At 35.7% G+C, this 15519-nt stretch overlaps 1 protein-coding gene across 9 annotated transcripts in view; it reads left to right on the forward strand.

Annotated features, from left to right (window-relative positions):
• Positions 1 to 15519, forward strand: part of LOC5569573 (potassium voltage-gated channel subfamily H member 8) — a 187111-nt gene that overhangs the window by 148887 nt on the left and 22705 nt on the right. For all 9 annotated transcript variants that reach the window (XM_021844060.1, XM_021844061.1, XM_021844062.1 and 6 more), the window contains one exon: positions 15272 to 15390. In XM_021844060.1, coding sequence (XP_021699752.1) covers positions 15272 to 15390 — 119 coding nt within the window. The remainder of the gene's footprint in view (positions 1 to 15271; positions 15391 to 15519) is intronic.

Consider the following 15519-nt stretch of genomic DNA (forward strand, 5'->3'; position numbering starts at 1 on the left):
TGCATAGCAAGTTTTTGAGCTTTTTCGCAATTAGTTAGTAATAATTTGTTTTCCTCTTTCAATGCCGGTATTGGCTTCTGGGGTTTTTTCAAGATTTTAGATAATTTCCAAAAGGGCTTAGAGCCAGGGTCCAATTGAGAAATTTTATTTTCAAAATTTTTGTTTCTTAATTGAGCAAAACGTTTCTTGATTTCTTTCTGCAAATCCTGCCATATAATTTTCATAGCAGGATCGCGAGTGCGTTGAAATTGCCTTCTCCTCACGTTTTTAAGACGGATCAAGAGTTTAAGATCATCGTCTATAATCACGGATTCAAATTTTACTTCACATTTTGGAATTGCAATGCTCCGGGCTTCAACAATGGAATTTGTTAAAGTTTCAAGAGCATTGTCAATATCAAGTTTAGTTTCTAAAGAAATGTTAACATCAAGATTGGAGTCAACATACGTTTTATATATATATTCCAGTCGGCTCGTAAATAATTGAAAGTGGAGCTGATAGGATTGAGAATCGCTTCATGGGATATTTGAAATGTAACAGGGACATGATCAGAATCAAAATCAGCATGAGTAATCAGTTGGCTACAAAGATGACTAGAGTCGGTTAAGACCAAATCAATCGTAGATGGATTTCTAGAAGAGGAAAAACATGTGGGGCTATCAGGGTATTGAATTGAGAAATATCCTGAAGAGCACTCATCAAATAAAATTCTGCCGTTGGAATTACTTTGAGAATTATTCCATGACCGATGTTTGGCATTAAAGTCACCAATGACAAAAAATTTTGACTTATTGCGAGTCAATTTTCGCAAGTCAGTTTGGAGCAAATTAACTTGCTGTCCAGAGCATTGAAAAGGCAAATAGGCAGCTATGAAAGTATATTTACCAAACTGAGTTTCAACAGAAACACCTAAAGTTTCAAAAACTTTAGTTTCAAATGATGAAAACAGTTGATGTTTTATACGCCTATGAATGATGATTGCAACTCCCCCACATGCCCCATCAAGTCGATCGTTACGATAAACAAAAAAGTTAGGATCTCTTTTGAGTTTAGATCCAGGTTTTAAATACGTTTCTGTAATAACTGCTATATGCACGTTATTAACCGTAAGAAAATTAAACAGCTCGTCCTCTTTACCATTCAGAGAACGAGCATTCCAATTTAAAATATTTAAATTATTATTTGGATCCATTAGAAAAACGTAATCCAATAACAATTTGATTTGTAAATTTTACACCTACTTGGACTGCTTCAGTCATAGTGGTGGCTTTGAACATTGCATCAATCATTAGATTCAATTGTTCAGTTAGAAAATTAAAATCAGAGGCAGACATGTCATGTGATTTCCCATTGGAATTTCCGGTAGACGAAGAAGCGGAGTTACCTGTGGCGGTAGGGTTTTTTCCATTTGATTTGAAACAAGTGGAATGGGTACCCATGGATCGAACAGGGGAGGAGTTCGAATTTCCTGCTACGATAGCGGCAAAGGATTTACCGTGGGTAGATACATTCGAAATAGAAAGATTCGAACGGCTACCCGACGGATTAAAATTTGTTTGTGAATGAGCATGATTATGATCTTCCTGATGGGTATGATTCATGATCAAGCGATCGTTAACTGAAAAATGAGCATTGTTCGATACTCTACCAGGCAAATTCCGGAAACGACCGTTAGCGTAACGGATATTATCTTTCATCTGCCTGGCACGAGCCTCGACGACCTTTTTGCGTGAAGGACAATTCCAAAAATTGGACTTATGGTTAGCCCCGCAATTACAACATATGAATTTGGTGGTATCTTCCTTCACTGGACAGACGTCTTTGGCGTGAGAAGAACCTCCGCAAATCATGCATTTAGCATCCATGCGACAATTTTTTGTACCATGACCCCACTTTTGGCACCGACGGCACTGAGTGGGGTTCTGGTAATTTCCTCCAGGTTTCTGGAAATGTTCCCATGTCACACGGACATCAAACAAAAGTTTTGCTTTTTCTAAAGCTTTAATATTATTTAGTTCTTTTTTGTTAAAGTGAACTAAATAAAATTCTTGAGAAAGCCCTTTCCGAACAATGCCAGATTGGGTTCTCTTTTTCATAATGATTACTTGGACTGGGGAAAATCCAAGCAAATCATTTATTCCATTTTTGATCTCTTCAGGTGATTTATAGTCACTTGAGAGACCTTTCAAGACAACTTTGAACAAACGTTCAGTTTTGTCGTCATAAGTAAAAAAATTGTGCTTCTTCTCTTCAAGATGTTTGAGAAGAAGCTCACGATCTTTAAGAGTTTCCGGCAAAACGCGACAGTCTCCTTTCTTTGCGATTTGGAAGGAAACCTTGATTCCCCTAATGGAGTTCAAGATCTCCTGCCTAAATCCCCCAAATTCGGAACAACTGACCACGATAGGCGGCACTCTTTGCTTCCTCACTTGAATCAAAGAGCCTGGGCTAGAGGCTGCTTCGATTTGGTGTTCGGAAAATTTGTCTAGAGCATCGAACTGATTGCTCATTTCGATACAATTATTCATTTCACCCTTGGAAGAAAGTTCGCATTCCGGAGAAACGTCCTTTCTTCCATTCTTGCCACGTGTAGTGACAGTTTTAAAACCCACTTTTTTGGAAGGAAGTAGTGAATTCAGAGATTCACCCTTCCTTTCGTTTGTTGTTGATACCATGTTTAATTAATAAACGAAAGAAGACGTGACCTTCGAAAGGTTTTTTCCCAAGACGGTGTCCAAGAAGGATTACCACCGCTAGCTTTCGCCAACGGGTCCAACGAAAAATCGAAGGCACGGGTCCAAACAAGGATCGTAAAGGGATCAATAGTAGAAAAATAGTACTGAAAAGTACTGTTTTAGTAGCACTGAAAAGTACCGTTTTTAATTTTAGCACTGAAAAGTACTGTTTTGTAGCACTGAAAAGTACTGTTTTATTGCTTTAGGTAGTTTTTAAGAAAACTTCCAAGAGCAGAGAGAATTCGTGTACGCACAGCACGTTCGTCAGTAATAGAGCGAATCTCTCATCCACAGTGGTTGATGAATCAGATAACTGTCGGGATACTTCGGATGTAAACGACATTTCTCTGCGCGGGTTGATGCTACTAAGCTCACTTTCCTGTTGTGGCTATGGACGTGGAGTAGAATGTCGATCAGCAGAATTTTCTTGGCATGTTGAACTTGAAGCAAGAACAGACATTATAGCTTCAACTTTACTTTTCAGCTCCTCAACGTCACGATGCAATACACCGATTGATTCCCCGTCGGCATTAACGGTTGCTTCTTTTTGCTTCTCTCGCCACTGCACAAACTTTGACAAACAATAGTCACACAACCAAAAGCTGTTCCTATTTGGAGGTGATACAGCAGCAAGGGTTTCACTGTTCAACCCAACACAAGCAGCGTGGAATATGCCGGTACACGATCCATTGCAATAGATGAACGGTTGATCTTTTGTTGCGACATGATGATGGCATTTTTTGCATTCCATGTTGAGTTCGACACAGTATTTCCGATGTTTCTTGAAGACAACAAATTGTTCGGAGTACAGGAGATATGCGAACTGAATTCGTAACAGCTATCAGTGTTTCACGATAATTTGATAAATTTTTCGAATCAATTTCAAACAGAAATTCTACAATTTCGGCAAGCGGATGAAGCACAAGTCAATCAACAACAACAGTTACACAAGATCGGAAGGAATGTTACATTTAGGTATTTATTCAACAAACTTTGAATGGTTCGTCACCTCAAGTGTCGGCATAATTTTCCACTACATAGAAATTGTTCATATCAAATGAAAATATTATATTTGCAAATAAGCATGTATATATCTCACAAATCATTATTTATCATGGTCTAATCGCTTATCAAAGTGAATCTTGTGACCCAACGATCCTTCCCATTAACAAACATCCCTCCTAGTAACCTTTGTGGAGATGCAGAGGCAAACACGGTCTCCAAATAGCAAAGGTTACACACTAACATTCCTTCCCCCAATCCCACCTGACTGCAAGGACGTGGCCGGCGCCGTTATTGACCATGTATAAATAGAGGCACTGAATTATGCACACTGAAGAAGATTATGGCCAATCCCAGCCGAACTTCTAGTTGATTCTTTGTGCATTTTCACTGACCTCGGTCAATCACGGAATAGCAACCATTGATATGTGTAGTCAGTCTAAGCTAAGCTAAGCTAAGGAATTTACAGATACCGCAATAATAGGCATAAAGCTATTTTCATTGTCCTATTATTGCGGTATATGCTTTTTCTCAAAAATATAGAACTTTTATTCAAAATTCAATATCTATCATGTAACTACATCCATACTGAACTGATATACCCGCAACATACAATTGTTTTGGTTCTAAACTTAAATACTTAAGCTTATGAAAACCCGCCCGTAGATAGACAGACTGGTTAAAAATATAGGCTTTTCTTGATGCATCATTTAAAACTGTTCTTCCAACGAGCAAAATCGTTTAATTTTTAAAGCATTCATCTGGTATAGCTTGGGAATACTATGAGCTTTCATCATCATCAATAATATCCATAGAAAATAGAGTTTTCGATTAATAATGGAGGTTTAATTCTTATACCGCAATAATAGGTAATACCGCAATTATGGGCAAATTACCCTACTAGATACCAATGTATATCTACCTTACAGTTGAGGTCGAAATAGGCGTATCTGTCTAAGGATACAAACTCTAGCGGAATTATATGGTTTAGTACTAAATTCTTTTTTTCGTTTATTTATAGGTACAGTTGTGTCTCGATTTTATCACTGTTCGTTTTAATATCGCTTCATTACATCACTCTCGATTTTAGCACGGTTTTCTGTTCGATTTTATCACGCCACAATAATTGTTTGAATTTCATACTTTTAACATTGAAAAATAATCCTAAACAACCAACATGTATCTATTTGACCCACCTCTCACCTGCCTTTCATTTCATTCGGTATTTTTCTGCAAAATAAAGCTCAAATTTTGATGAAAATTTGATGGCAAAAAAACCATTTTCATTATATCACGCTTCGGTATATCACGCCAAAAATTTTTGGATTCGTGGTATAATCGAGAAATTACTGTATTCCACTAAACAGCTTGAAGATATATTATTATTTAGACTATTTTTCTTCTTGAAATGCTTTGAGAATCGCAATTGTATTTTATATTTGAAGAACAAGTAGAATTTATTATGGAAGCCTTATATGGACTTTATGGAACTAGACAAATCATTTAAGGGACACTTGGTCATCTATAGAGGGAGGCAAGGAGGTCCAGGTTGTTTGATTAACTTTGGCCCAAGCAGTTGGAAAAAATAAGTATTTTGTTGTTTTCATAGATTATTCTGCCTTCTTTTAAAAAAATGCTGTTTTTTCTGATTGTATTCAAACAAGTGATTTGTACTAGTTTTATATGTTTCATATTCTCAAAACAAATTGATGTAGGATGCAGTGGTACTTGGGCAGTTCCATGATTCACTTTAGCATCGGGGGTTTTTCTCGGCCGAATCGTCTGAAACTTTGCAAAAATGAGCACTTCAATATGACGCATATTGTGGCCAAATGTGAGCTCTGTAGCTTTAAAAAAACCCACTGCCGAAGTGAATCAAAAGTGCCAAGAATAGGATCCGGCTCCCTAATTTGTTTTGATGCTTTCATAGCATATTCTTCCTTCTTTCGAACATTGACTTTTCTTCCTAGGTTTAATTTCTTCGTCTTATTAAGAATAATGAAACCGAATTACACAAGAGAAGTCCGCTTCCCTTCTATAAATGTCTTTAGAAGATTTGCAACAAAATGTAAAGACTATAAAATATCAAAACCTTTTTAAACTAGGGTTACCCATATTCATCAGCCAACATAAATCTTAAGTTACATCCTCCAAATTTGTTAAGCTTTTAGAGGTCCAAGAAGCTACTGTGAAAATTTGAGCGGAATTCATCAGCTCTAATTTGACGAATTGTACTCTTATTTCCAGAGTAGCATTTTGGGATCCAAATGCACCAATTTGGAGTGTAACTAATTTGAGATTTTTTCAAGTGTATTTTTCCATATAGGAATGGATCATCCTTATAAGAAAATTATTACCGTCTGTCTATTAATTCCAGTTAAATGCTGTTGTAGGGAAAAATCTCTAATTTTCAATCTACAAGAATTGTAGCAATTTTTCGGATTTTTATACAAAGTAGTCAAAACCGTCTGGATGGATCGAAAACCAATGTTAGGTCGAAAATTGGTGCTCTTCTCCTATAATATTGGTGTCAATTTACCTGGATTTTAGGGAATGTCCCGTTCTGGGTAATGTTATTCTGAGGAATGGGTTTCTGGGAAATGTCGTACAATCAAGGAGGAAGCTTCAGAATCATTTTCAAAATTTCATTTCGAATCTTCGAAGAGATTTCTTCCTGGTATTACTACAGCTAGTCCATATTTGTACAGCATGGCGGCCTGAAGATGTGTTTAAAGATCAAAAACTTGTTCTTAAGACACAGCTTCGATTTTCTGCTAATTAGTGGATACAAACATTTCATATATTTGTTACATTTGACTTGAAAGCAGATGTGAAAATATTGTATAATATTGGTTCCAAAATGCTGCCTTGAGGAAACATCGGTCTACCAAAAAGTTTTTCAGACTTGGAGTTCTGATGATTAAGCCTGAAGTGGACGATTTGACAGATAATTTTTGATTATTCTAACAATATATGTTGGAAAATTCAAGTTTTTTTTTAATTTACCGATCAAGACTTCATGCCAAACACTGTCGAATACTTTTTCTATCATGAACATTTAAAAAAGCAAGAAGTACCGTTTTGATTCATATTAAATTCGAACTGTTTATTGACCAGAAATGAATTTTCGTTGATATGGACCATTATTCTTTTCAAAAAAAAAAAAACTACTGATAGAGGACATCAAGTTGATTGGACGATAGCTAGATATGTCAGCAGGATTTTTGTTCGGTTTTAAAATTGGCACAACCTTGGCATTTTTCCATTTTTCAGGAGAACATGCCAACTGAATACATTTGTTAAATACATCAACCAAGAATAATAAGCTACTCTTTGGAAGTTTCTAGACAAGGATGTGAAAAATTTCATCATTGCCAAGGGTTCTCATATATTTGGTTTATTCAATAACAATTCTCACTTCTTCCAAATCAGTCCCCCAGGAATTTTCGTTCTCTTGACTGAGAATGCTTTCCAAATCCTGATGAACATGATTTCCAAATGGATAATTCCCAAAATGGTTTAGAGCCAGGGTCCAGCTTTAATTTCAATGTGTTTTCCCTAATTGAGAAACACGGTAATTAATTTCTTTTTGCAGCAGGATCTGCAAATTTTCATAGCAGAGTCGCGAGTTCGTTGAAATTGCCTTCTCCTTACGTTTTAAGATCATTGTCTATATCACGGATTCAAATTTTACTTCACATTTTGGAATTGCAATGCACCTGGCTTCAACAATGGAATTTTTTAAAGTTTCTAGAGCATTGCCAATATCAAGTTTTGTTTGTAAAGAAATGTTAACATCAAGATTAGAGTCAATATACATTTCATATATATTCCAGTCGGCTCGAAAATAATTGAAAGTGGAGCTGATAGGATTGAGAATTGCTTCATGGGATATTTGAAATGCAACAGGGTTATGATCATAATCGAAATCAATGTATGTAATAGAGATGGCCGGGTCTCGGGTTTGAAAAAAGTCGGGTTTGGGTCGGGTTTGGTGAGAATTGTGAACAGAGTAATTTCCCTATGCATCAGAAACGAAGAATTTATCATCTTTTTGAACTCGGGTTTTATTCGGGTTTTTCGAACAAAAATGTTTCGGGTTTCGGGTCGGGTTCGGGTTTGATCAGCGAAAATTTTTCGGGTTCGGGTTTGTTTTTCAAGTATTGTCTCGGGTTCGGGTCAAGTCCGGGTTTAAAGAAATAAAATAAGTCGGGTACGGTTCGGGTTCGGCTTTAGAAAATGTGAAACCTGATCATCTCTGGTAAGTAATCACTCTTTTTCATGTATTTGAATCCTCTGCGCAGAATCTCAATAAAAAAAACTAAAAAGTAGAATGTGTACCATGTACCTTTTAATTCCGCCATAAATGCTTATCTTTGACAGATCGCGTATTTCAACTACCACTTGATCCAGTTGACCCAGTAAACACGAAATCTTATACAATAGTGCATAAGAGTACAAAGCTGGAGGCGATATACGTAAATGCTGCCTATTCAAAAGTATATTTACTAAGCTGTGATTTAACAGCAAAAACCCAAAGTTTCAAAGAATTCGGTTTCAAATTACGAAAAAAGTTGTTGTTTTGTACGCCTATGAATGATGCTAGCAACTCCACCACATGCTCCATCAAGTCGATCATTACGATAATCAAAAAGTTTGGTTCTCTTTTGAGTTTGGATCCAGGTTTTAAATGAGTTTTAGTAATGACTGCTATATGTTTGTATGAGCCGTTAGATTAGAAGATTTATTTGGATCCACTATCAAAAAGTATTCCAATAATATTTTTCTTAATAAATGGGCTTTTGGAAGTTCCCTCCAGGTTTCTGAAAATGTTTCCATGTTACATGAACATCGAAGATAAGTTTTACTTTTTTTTTCTAAAGCTTCGATATTATACAGATCACTTTTGTTAAAGTGAATTAAATAAAATACTCGAGGAAGCCATTTGATAACTTGGACTGGAGAAAGTTCATGTAAATCATTTATTCCATTTTCAATCTCTTTAGGTGACTTATAGTCACTTGAGAGACCTTTTAAGACGACTTTGAACAAACGTTCAGATTTGTCGTCATAAGTAAAAAATTGTGCTTCTTCTCTTCAGATGTTTGAAAAGAAGTTCGCGATCCCTAAGAGTTTCCGGCAAAACGCGAGAGTCTCCTTTCTTTGCGAGTTTGGAAGGAAACCTTGATTCCCCTAATAGAGTTCAAGATTTCCTGCCTAAATCCCCCAAATTCGAAACAACTGACCACGATTGGCGGCACTCTTTGTTTCCTTACTTGAATAAAAGAGCCTGGGCTGGAGGCTACTTTGACTTGATGTTCGAAACATTTATCTAAAGCATCGAACTGATTGCTCATTTCGATGCAATTTTTAACATTAACTATTTTACCTTTGAAAGAAAGCGTGTATTCCGAAGAAAGGTCCTTTCCTCCATTTTTACTACGTTTTGTGACAGTTCAAAGCCTTCTCTTTTGGAAGGAAGTTGTGAATGAGGAAATTCGCTGTCCATTTGTTCGTGGTAGCAATCATATTCAGTGAATATATGGAAGTGACCTTTATAGAGGTTTTTTTTTCCAAGACGATGTCCAAGAAGGTATATCACCGTTAGCTTTTCCTAACGGGTCCAACGAAAACTCAAAGGCATGGGTCGAAACAAGGATCAAACAGGGATCAAAAGGTTGAGAAAAGTAGCACTTAAAGGTACTGGTACTGTGAAGTAATGTGTTATTGCTTTATGTAGTTTTCAAAACTTCCGAAGTAGAAAGAATTTGTGTACGCACAGCACGAGGGTACGCCGCACACTGTGCCAAGATTTGAGTAATATTCTTATTGACGTAAAACTTTGAAAAAATCGCAATCAAAACCATAGTTCCCGAGGAGATGTACACCCAATGTTGAAATCGATGTGTTTGGCCGATGGATCAAAAGATGGTAGTAGTGTGTAAACGTCAAACGCGAACGAAATGATGAGAATGTGACGTCTGTTTGTCTGTGCTGGAAGGTTCAGTCGATGAGAATGTCAAAAACAAGAACACACTTTCAGTAAGCGTAATATGATGACCGAAAAGAAACGGCCGTGGCTCTCATTCGCTAGACCTGTGTTTTAATTATGCTCAAATTTTAACATATTTAATATCATGGTTACAGTTCATTGTATATTTGTGTAACTTATCTAGTTTAAAACATAAAAAATATAAAACAATGATTTTGTCTTCCCACCGTTTTTGAGGTAGATTTCCATCGTTGCTGAGACGATATGTCCATAAGATTTAGATCAATATAAAAACAAATGTTTTTCGGAAAAAATCAAAGTGGCACCCTGAGTTAATAAATCAAAATCTAAAGATCATAAAAGGAAGCCGAAAAAAAAATACCACGCTGTGTAATCAATCGTTTTAGCACTAAACAGAGCCTAATATTATTAGAAATCAGAGGAATGGGTTTGTAAGTTCAACACAAATTTTGAGTAAATCCGCCTGTGCTCGATTATGAGTGGATTGTACTCAATCACATGTAGCTTTTCCTATGCGTGAACCGTTTTGACTCGTATTCCGAACCCTTAAGAAGAATTCCATCCAGAATGAGTCGAAAAAAAATAAAAATTGTGCTCGATAGTCTTCGATTTGGATTAAATTTTGCACATGTTTTTGGTATTGTATAATATGTGTTTTCCATAGAAAAATTGATCATTTTAACTGAAGTATAACTTTTGAAAATGGCCTATAAATTTTTGCATGCAACTTATTTGAAAAATTTTAACACCGAAACTGTTGATTTTTGAGTAAAAAGTTCTATGAAGAAGTTGTTGTGAACCGTTTGGACTATAAGAAAAAAATAAACACTGAAAAAATATTTCATTTATTTTCATAAAAAAATCAAAAACAAAATCTAACTTTTAAATTACACAAAAACTCCATTTTTAATATTTATTAAATTTTCACCATAGAATCTTGATAATGAACAGATGTTTAGGACAAAAAGTTATACTTGAGTTAAAATGATCAATTTTTCTATGGAAAACACTTATTCTAGCATACCAAAAACATGTGCAAAATTTAATATAAATCGAAGGTGGTCGAGTTCTAAGACTGACCGATTTGACATAGAATTCGTCTTAAAGTAAAGATGAACCGAAGCCAAATCTCAAATTTTAAAGAGCACAAATCTAGATCGAACTAGTTCGACCGATCATACATACGATGGTGGTGACCAATCGATTAAAATTTCAACTTGAACGGATGTCTGGTTATCTATATTTGTGCTCTTGAATTTATCTTAACCAAAAGGCTAAATGAATTAGATGATATTTGTGAAAATATTTATTTATTTGCAAAGCTTGACTATAAGCTGTTGGATTTGTCAATAAACATGTTGATTTAATTTATGTTTGTATTTTTTAACGTAAAAGTATGTTACAATTTTTTTATTTTAATGCCGAACACTGTGTTCATTCTCATTAAAATAAAAAATGTTCTGTGTTCTCATGTTCTGAAAATCTTGATTTAAATTCCGAACAGCAAGAATAAATCGTATCTGGGCTATTTTTACTGACCTCGAACCAGAGAATAATTATTACTCCCATTGAATAAAATAGATTGAAAAACGTTAAAACTGAATTCCAATTGATTGCCATTTACTGGCAATTTGTTGATTACTTCAGCGAAATATTTCAACTAAATCGCCATATAAAAGTCGAATGTTCGGAATTTGAGTCTGATCGGCATTTGAGACAAAACGGTATTCAAAATTTTGGACCAATCAGGAGAATGATTAAGTTTAAATGTTCTCCAGATTCCAATTGAATGAAAACTTTAACAATCAGTCAATTTATCGGTTTTGTCATCGTTACCCTCAATTCAAGGTTGCATGGTTCATAAAATATGCATGATTCATTGGTTCCAATTCTTGTTGCTTCCAATTATTAAGCACCGAGCGGAGTTTCTCTCTCTCTCTCTTTTGGAATACGGGTGCATATTCCTATGCATATCAATTCCGCAGATGAATGACGTGAGAAAGTCATTAGTTTGACCATTTTTACAGATAGATTTATAAGTAGACTTCTTGCATCATAATCATAACCGCATAGATACAGTGGTAGACATTCGTTTAGCCGAACTGCTAAAATGGAACAGAAGAATGATTCTACATTCTACCAGAATGTATTTTGGTCGTAGTTATATTTGATCTAATACTCTTTCATGAGTAGGTGACTAAGCACACATGCACTGAAAAATAAACCAGTGTCAGAACGGCTCCTTCCCATTACCCCGAACGCCATTACCCCGAACGCCACTACCCCGAACGCCACTACCCCGAATGGGTCATTACCCCGAACGCCATTACCCCGAATGGGTCATTACCCCGAACGCCACTACCCCGAATGAGCCATTACCCCGAATAGTATGAGATACAGTACAGTATCTTGTTTTGCGTGCAAAAATGCGTCTCTAATGAAGGCTGGTAATTAATGGCACGTAAAATTCGTCGGTAAAATGTTCATCATATATTTATTCTTTCGAAATATCTTGATGGCAACTATATTCTTCTCATTCTTTCTGAGACAGTACCTGTTTATCAGCTCAGTGGGCACCTTCGCAATTCAAGGGTTCATTCACAAATTTCATTTCGCCAACAATTGCCATTTTTAACACCTACTCACCCCCTCGTACTAATTTTTTGTATGGAAATTCTACATATTGTGAATGGGCTGTAACATTTCGAGGACAACCACCCACAATGGGCTTTAATAAAATAAGCCTTTTATTGACTGAAAGGAATTCGAATCCATAACCCTCAATATGGTATTGCTTAACAGATGCGTAATCACCGGTATTTGGACTTGTTGGTGGTGTTCATATTTCAATTTTGTTTTTGAACAAATATTTTTCTTTCTTATGAATATAGGTTGTGTCATAGCATCACGTTGTTACAGTGATCATTCACGTCATAGCTGCAAACATTTCACCAGAAATTTGCCCTTCTTTTTTAAAGAGGCTGTTCTTTCACGTTTTTGTTTGATAAGCTAGTCACTAATATTTCCATATAGAACAGCTTTTCATAAAGGAATATATCTTGAAGGCATTCACTAAAGTGATTCCTGCTATAACACAGCGCAACAAAAATTACATTTTTGCGTGTCTCAAGGATCAAATTATGTGTCTCTAGTAGATCTGGGGTTGCTAAATCTGATGCCATTCTCAGAAATATTCCAGCACGTCACAATTTTTAGCTACAGGTCACCAAAGTTGCATGAAACTCTGTTTTTATTGATGTTTACGTTAAATTTAAAGTATAATTTATCTAACTTTTTGGTGATCTAATCCACCAAGCATGCATAATAGGACGTGAACTTTCATATTAGATATTATTTGGTTGAAATTGCACGATTAAATTTAGATTGAACCGATTTTTTCAACATGCTTGCTGTCTCCATACAAAATTCTTATTTTCTCTTGTATGGGAAAATACAATACTTTTTTAAATCATCAAAAAATAACTTTTCCGCATCGAAAGTATTATAAATTTTGTTGATAAGTATTGTTGTACACATAAAGTTTGAATTCTGTGGCAAATTAGGCAAATAAATTGCCATACAAGCTGGCAAACTTGCATGCAAGTTGGCTGAAATAGTCAATTTTTGCATTTTCAACTGCCGATATCTCAAAAACTAGACGTGCTATGATATTTTTGAAAACGGCAATGGATTCAGCAACCCTTAATTGAGTGAATAGCGGTATTTTGGCGCTTGAGACAAAACCGTGTTCCGCAGTGTAATTCTAATCAAAAATTTTCCTTCTCCCTTTATATTCTTGTATTAAAAAAGACAGATCTCTTATGGATTTACCCACCACTTTTCTGCCATCATTTCTTCATTATCTTGAATCAAAAAAAAAAATTTTTTGTGGTTATCACAGAAATTCAAATTAATGATCCCACAAATCAACAAAAGTTCTTACTGTAGCGTCAATCAGAGGCCGCCGATTTTTCTAACATGTACAAGTGTACAAGTGCGATAGCGGAACGGTCGTCTATTAGGTTGGTTTTTAGGCGGGTTCCATAGAACAACTTTTGCAGCGACTATCTCAGGGTAAACTTCCATTACCATCGTTTACGGAACGAAATCTTTAAGACGATCTTAATCTTAATGCCCGACACCTATAAAATGAATAAAGGAAGTGGCTACCGACGTCCAATAAGAGATTTTACTACATCCTTATTTTGTACATATTAAAGCTATTCTTCTCATAATAAATTCACCATTCTTTTCGAAATGGGCTGTTCTTCAGAGCATCGCAATGTGGCTGTGTGAATCTTCCCAAAATTAGAGGACAAAACTAAGTGTGTACAAATTATTTGCTGAACAACTAGCTGCTTTTTTATCTTCTAATATTTGAAAAATACATTTTTGAGCCAAACTCGTGAAATACTCAAAAGGAATCGGACAATTATCTCCCCACTTTCTAACTAGAATATGTCTCAAAATGTTATCCATTCGGGGTAATGGCGTTCGGGGCAGTGACCCATTCGGGGTAGTGGCGTTCGGGGTAATGACCCATTCGGGGTAATGGCTTTCGGGGTAGTGGCGTTCGGGGTAGTGGCATTCGGGGTCATAGAATCGTCAAAACACAGAAAATTACATTTTTGACGACATTCGTTTAGCCGAGCCGCATTTAATTTCATACAAACAACATTTTTTTTATGTCCAAGACGACTTGGAAGGAACTTTGCATAGAATAATTTGGTACATATTGTATTGTACGTCAAGTAAGACCGACTACAATGAAACTCTTTTTAATTTCACCATATATTAATTCTAAGCATTTAAACGTTTGAACATTTTAACAACACTACTCAAATGTTTTCGACAAGACTCAAAAAAAGTTGGGACAAACTGTACAGTAAAATTTCAGTTTGTAGCGATTACAATCAAACTATCTGTGTTGTTCACCAATCAAATCAAGTTTTTTGGTATTTTAATGACTAAAAAACGAGTTATGCCCTTTTTGTCATATCATTTTATTGCTTATTCAGAACTATTTTCTTGAAAAATTTGTTTTATTTTATAACAAACATAACCATAACAAACATGGTAACCATTTTCATAAAAAAGAGTTTTGTCATATTACCCATGTTATCATTTTTTTTTTAAATTATTGCTCCAAGTACATCAAAAAGAGCTTATATTTTTTTTAATTCAAACTTCAAATCACACCTTGAAGACTAGATACTTCATGATATATTCTAAAGAAACACTCATTCGCCATTCGGCTAAACGAATGTCTCGTATATCGTCTACTCATGAAAAAGTATTACTTATAGTTTAATCACGAACAAAAAAATTACAGTTAAAGTAATAACTCGGTTGTTCTGACACTTTTCGGAAACAATGGTTCTCGGCTAAACGAATGTCGACAACTATAAGTCGCATATGTACAATTCACAGAATCTGTGGATTTACGAAGTACGTCCTCTATTTATTGTCAATGTATGCTCAGGAACCTGATTAGTTTGTGCTTTTACTTTTCTCGTTTCAGCTCTGATGCATGCCGTAGTGTTCGGAAACGTGACTGCTATTATACAACGGATGTATTCACGGCGTTCACTGTACCAAAGCAAGTGGCGTGATTTGAAAGATTTCATCGCTCTGCATCAGGTGAGTGAATTTTCACCGCAATGCACCACCCCAACCGAACTTGTGCTTTCTCGCGGAATGGCAGCGGAAAATATTATGAATTCTGTTTGTTTTTTCCCTTCATGTTATTTTCTTTCGTCTCCCGGGAAA

Source organism: Aedes aegypti, chromosome 2 (assembly GCF_002204515.2).
Source record: "Aedes aegypti strain LVP_AGWG chromosome 2, AaegL5.0 Primary Assembly, whole genome shotgun sequence".
Taxonomy (NCBI): Eukaryota; Metazoa; Arthropoda; class Insecta; order Diptera; family Culicidae; genus Aedes; species Aedes aegypti.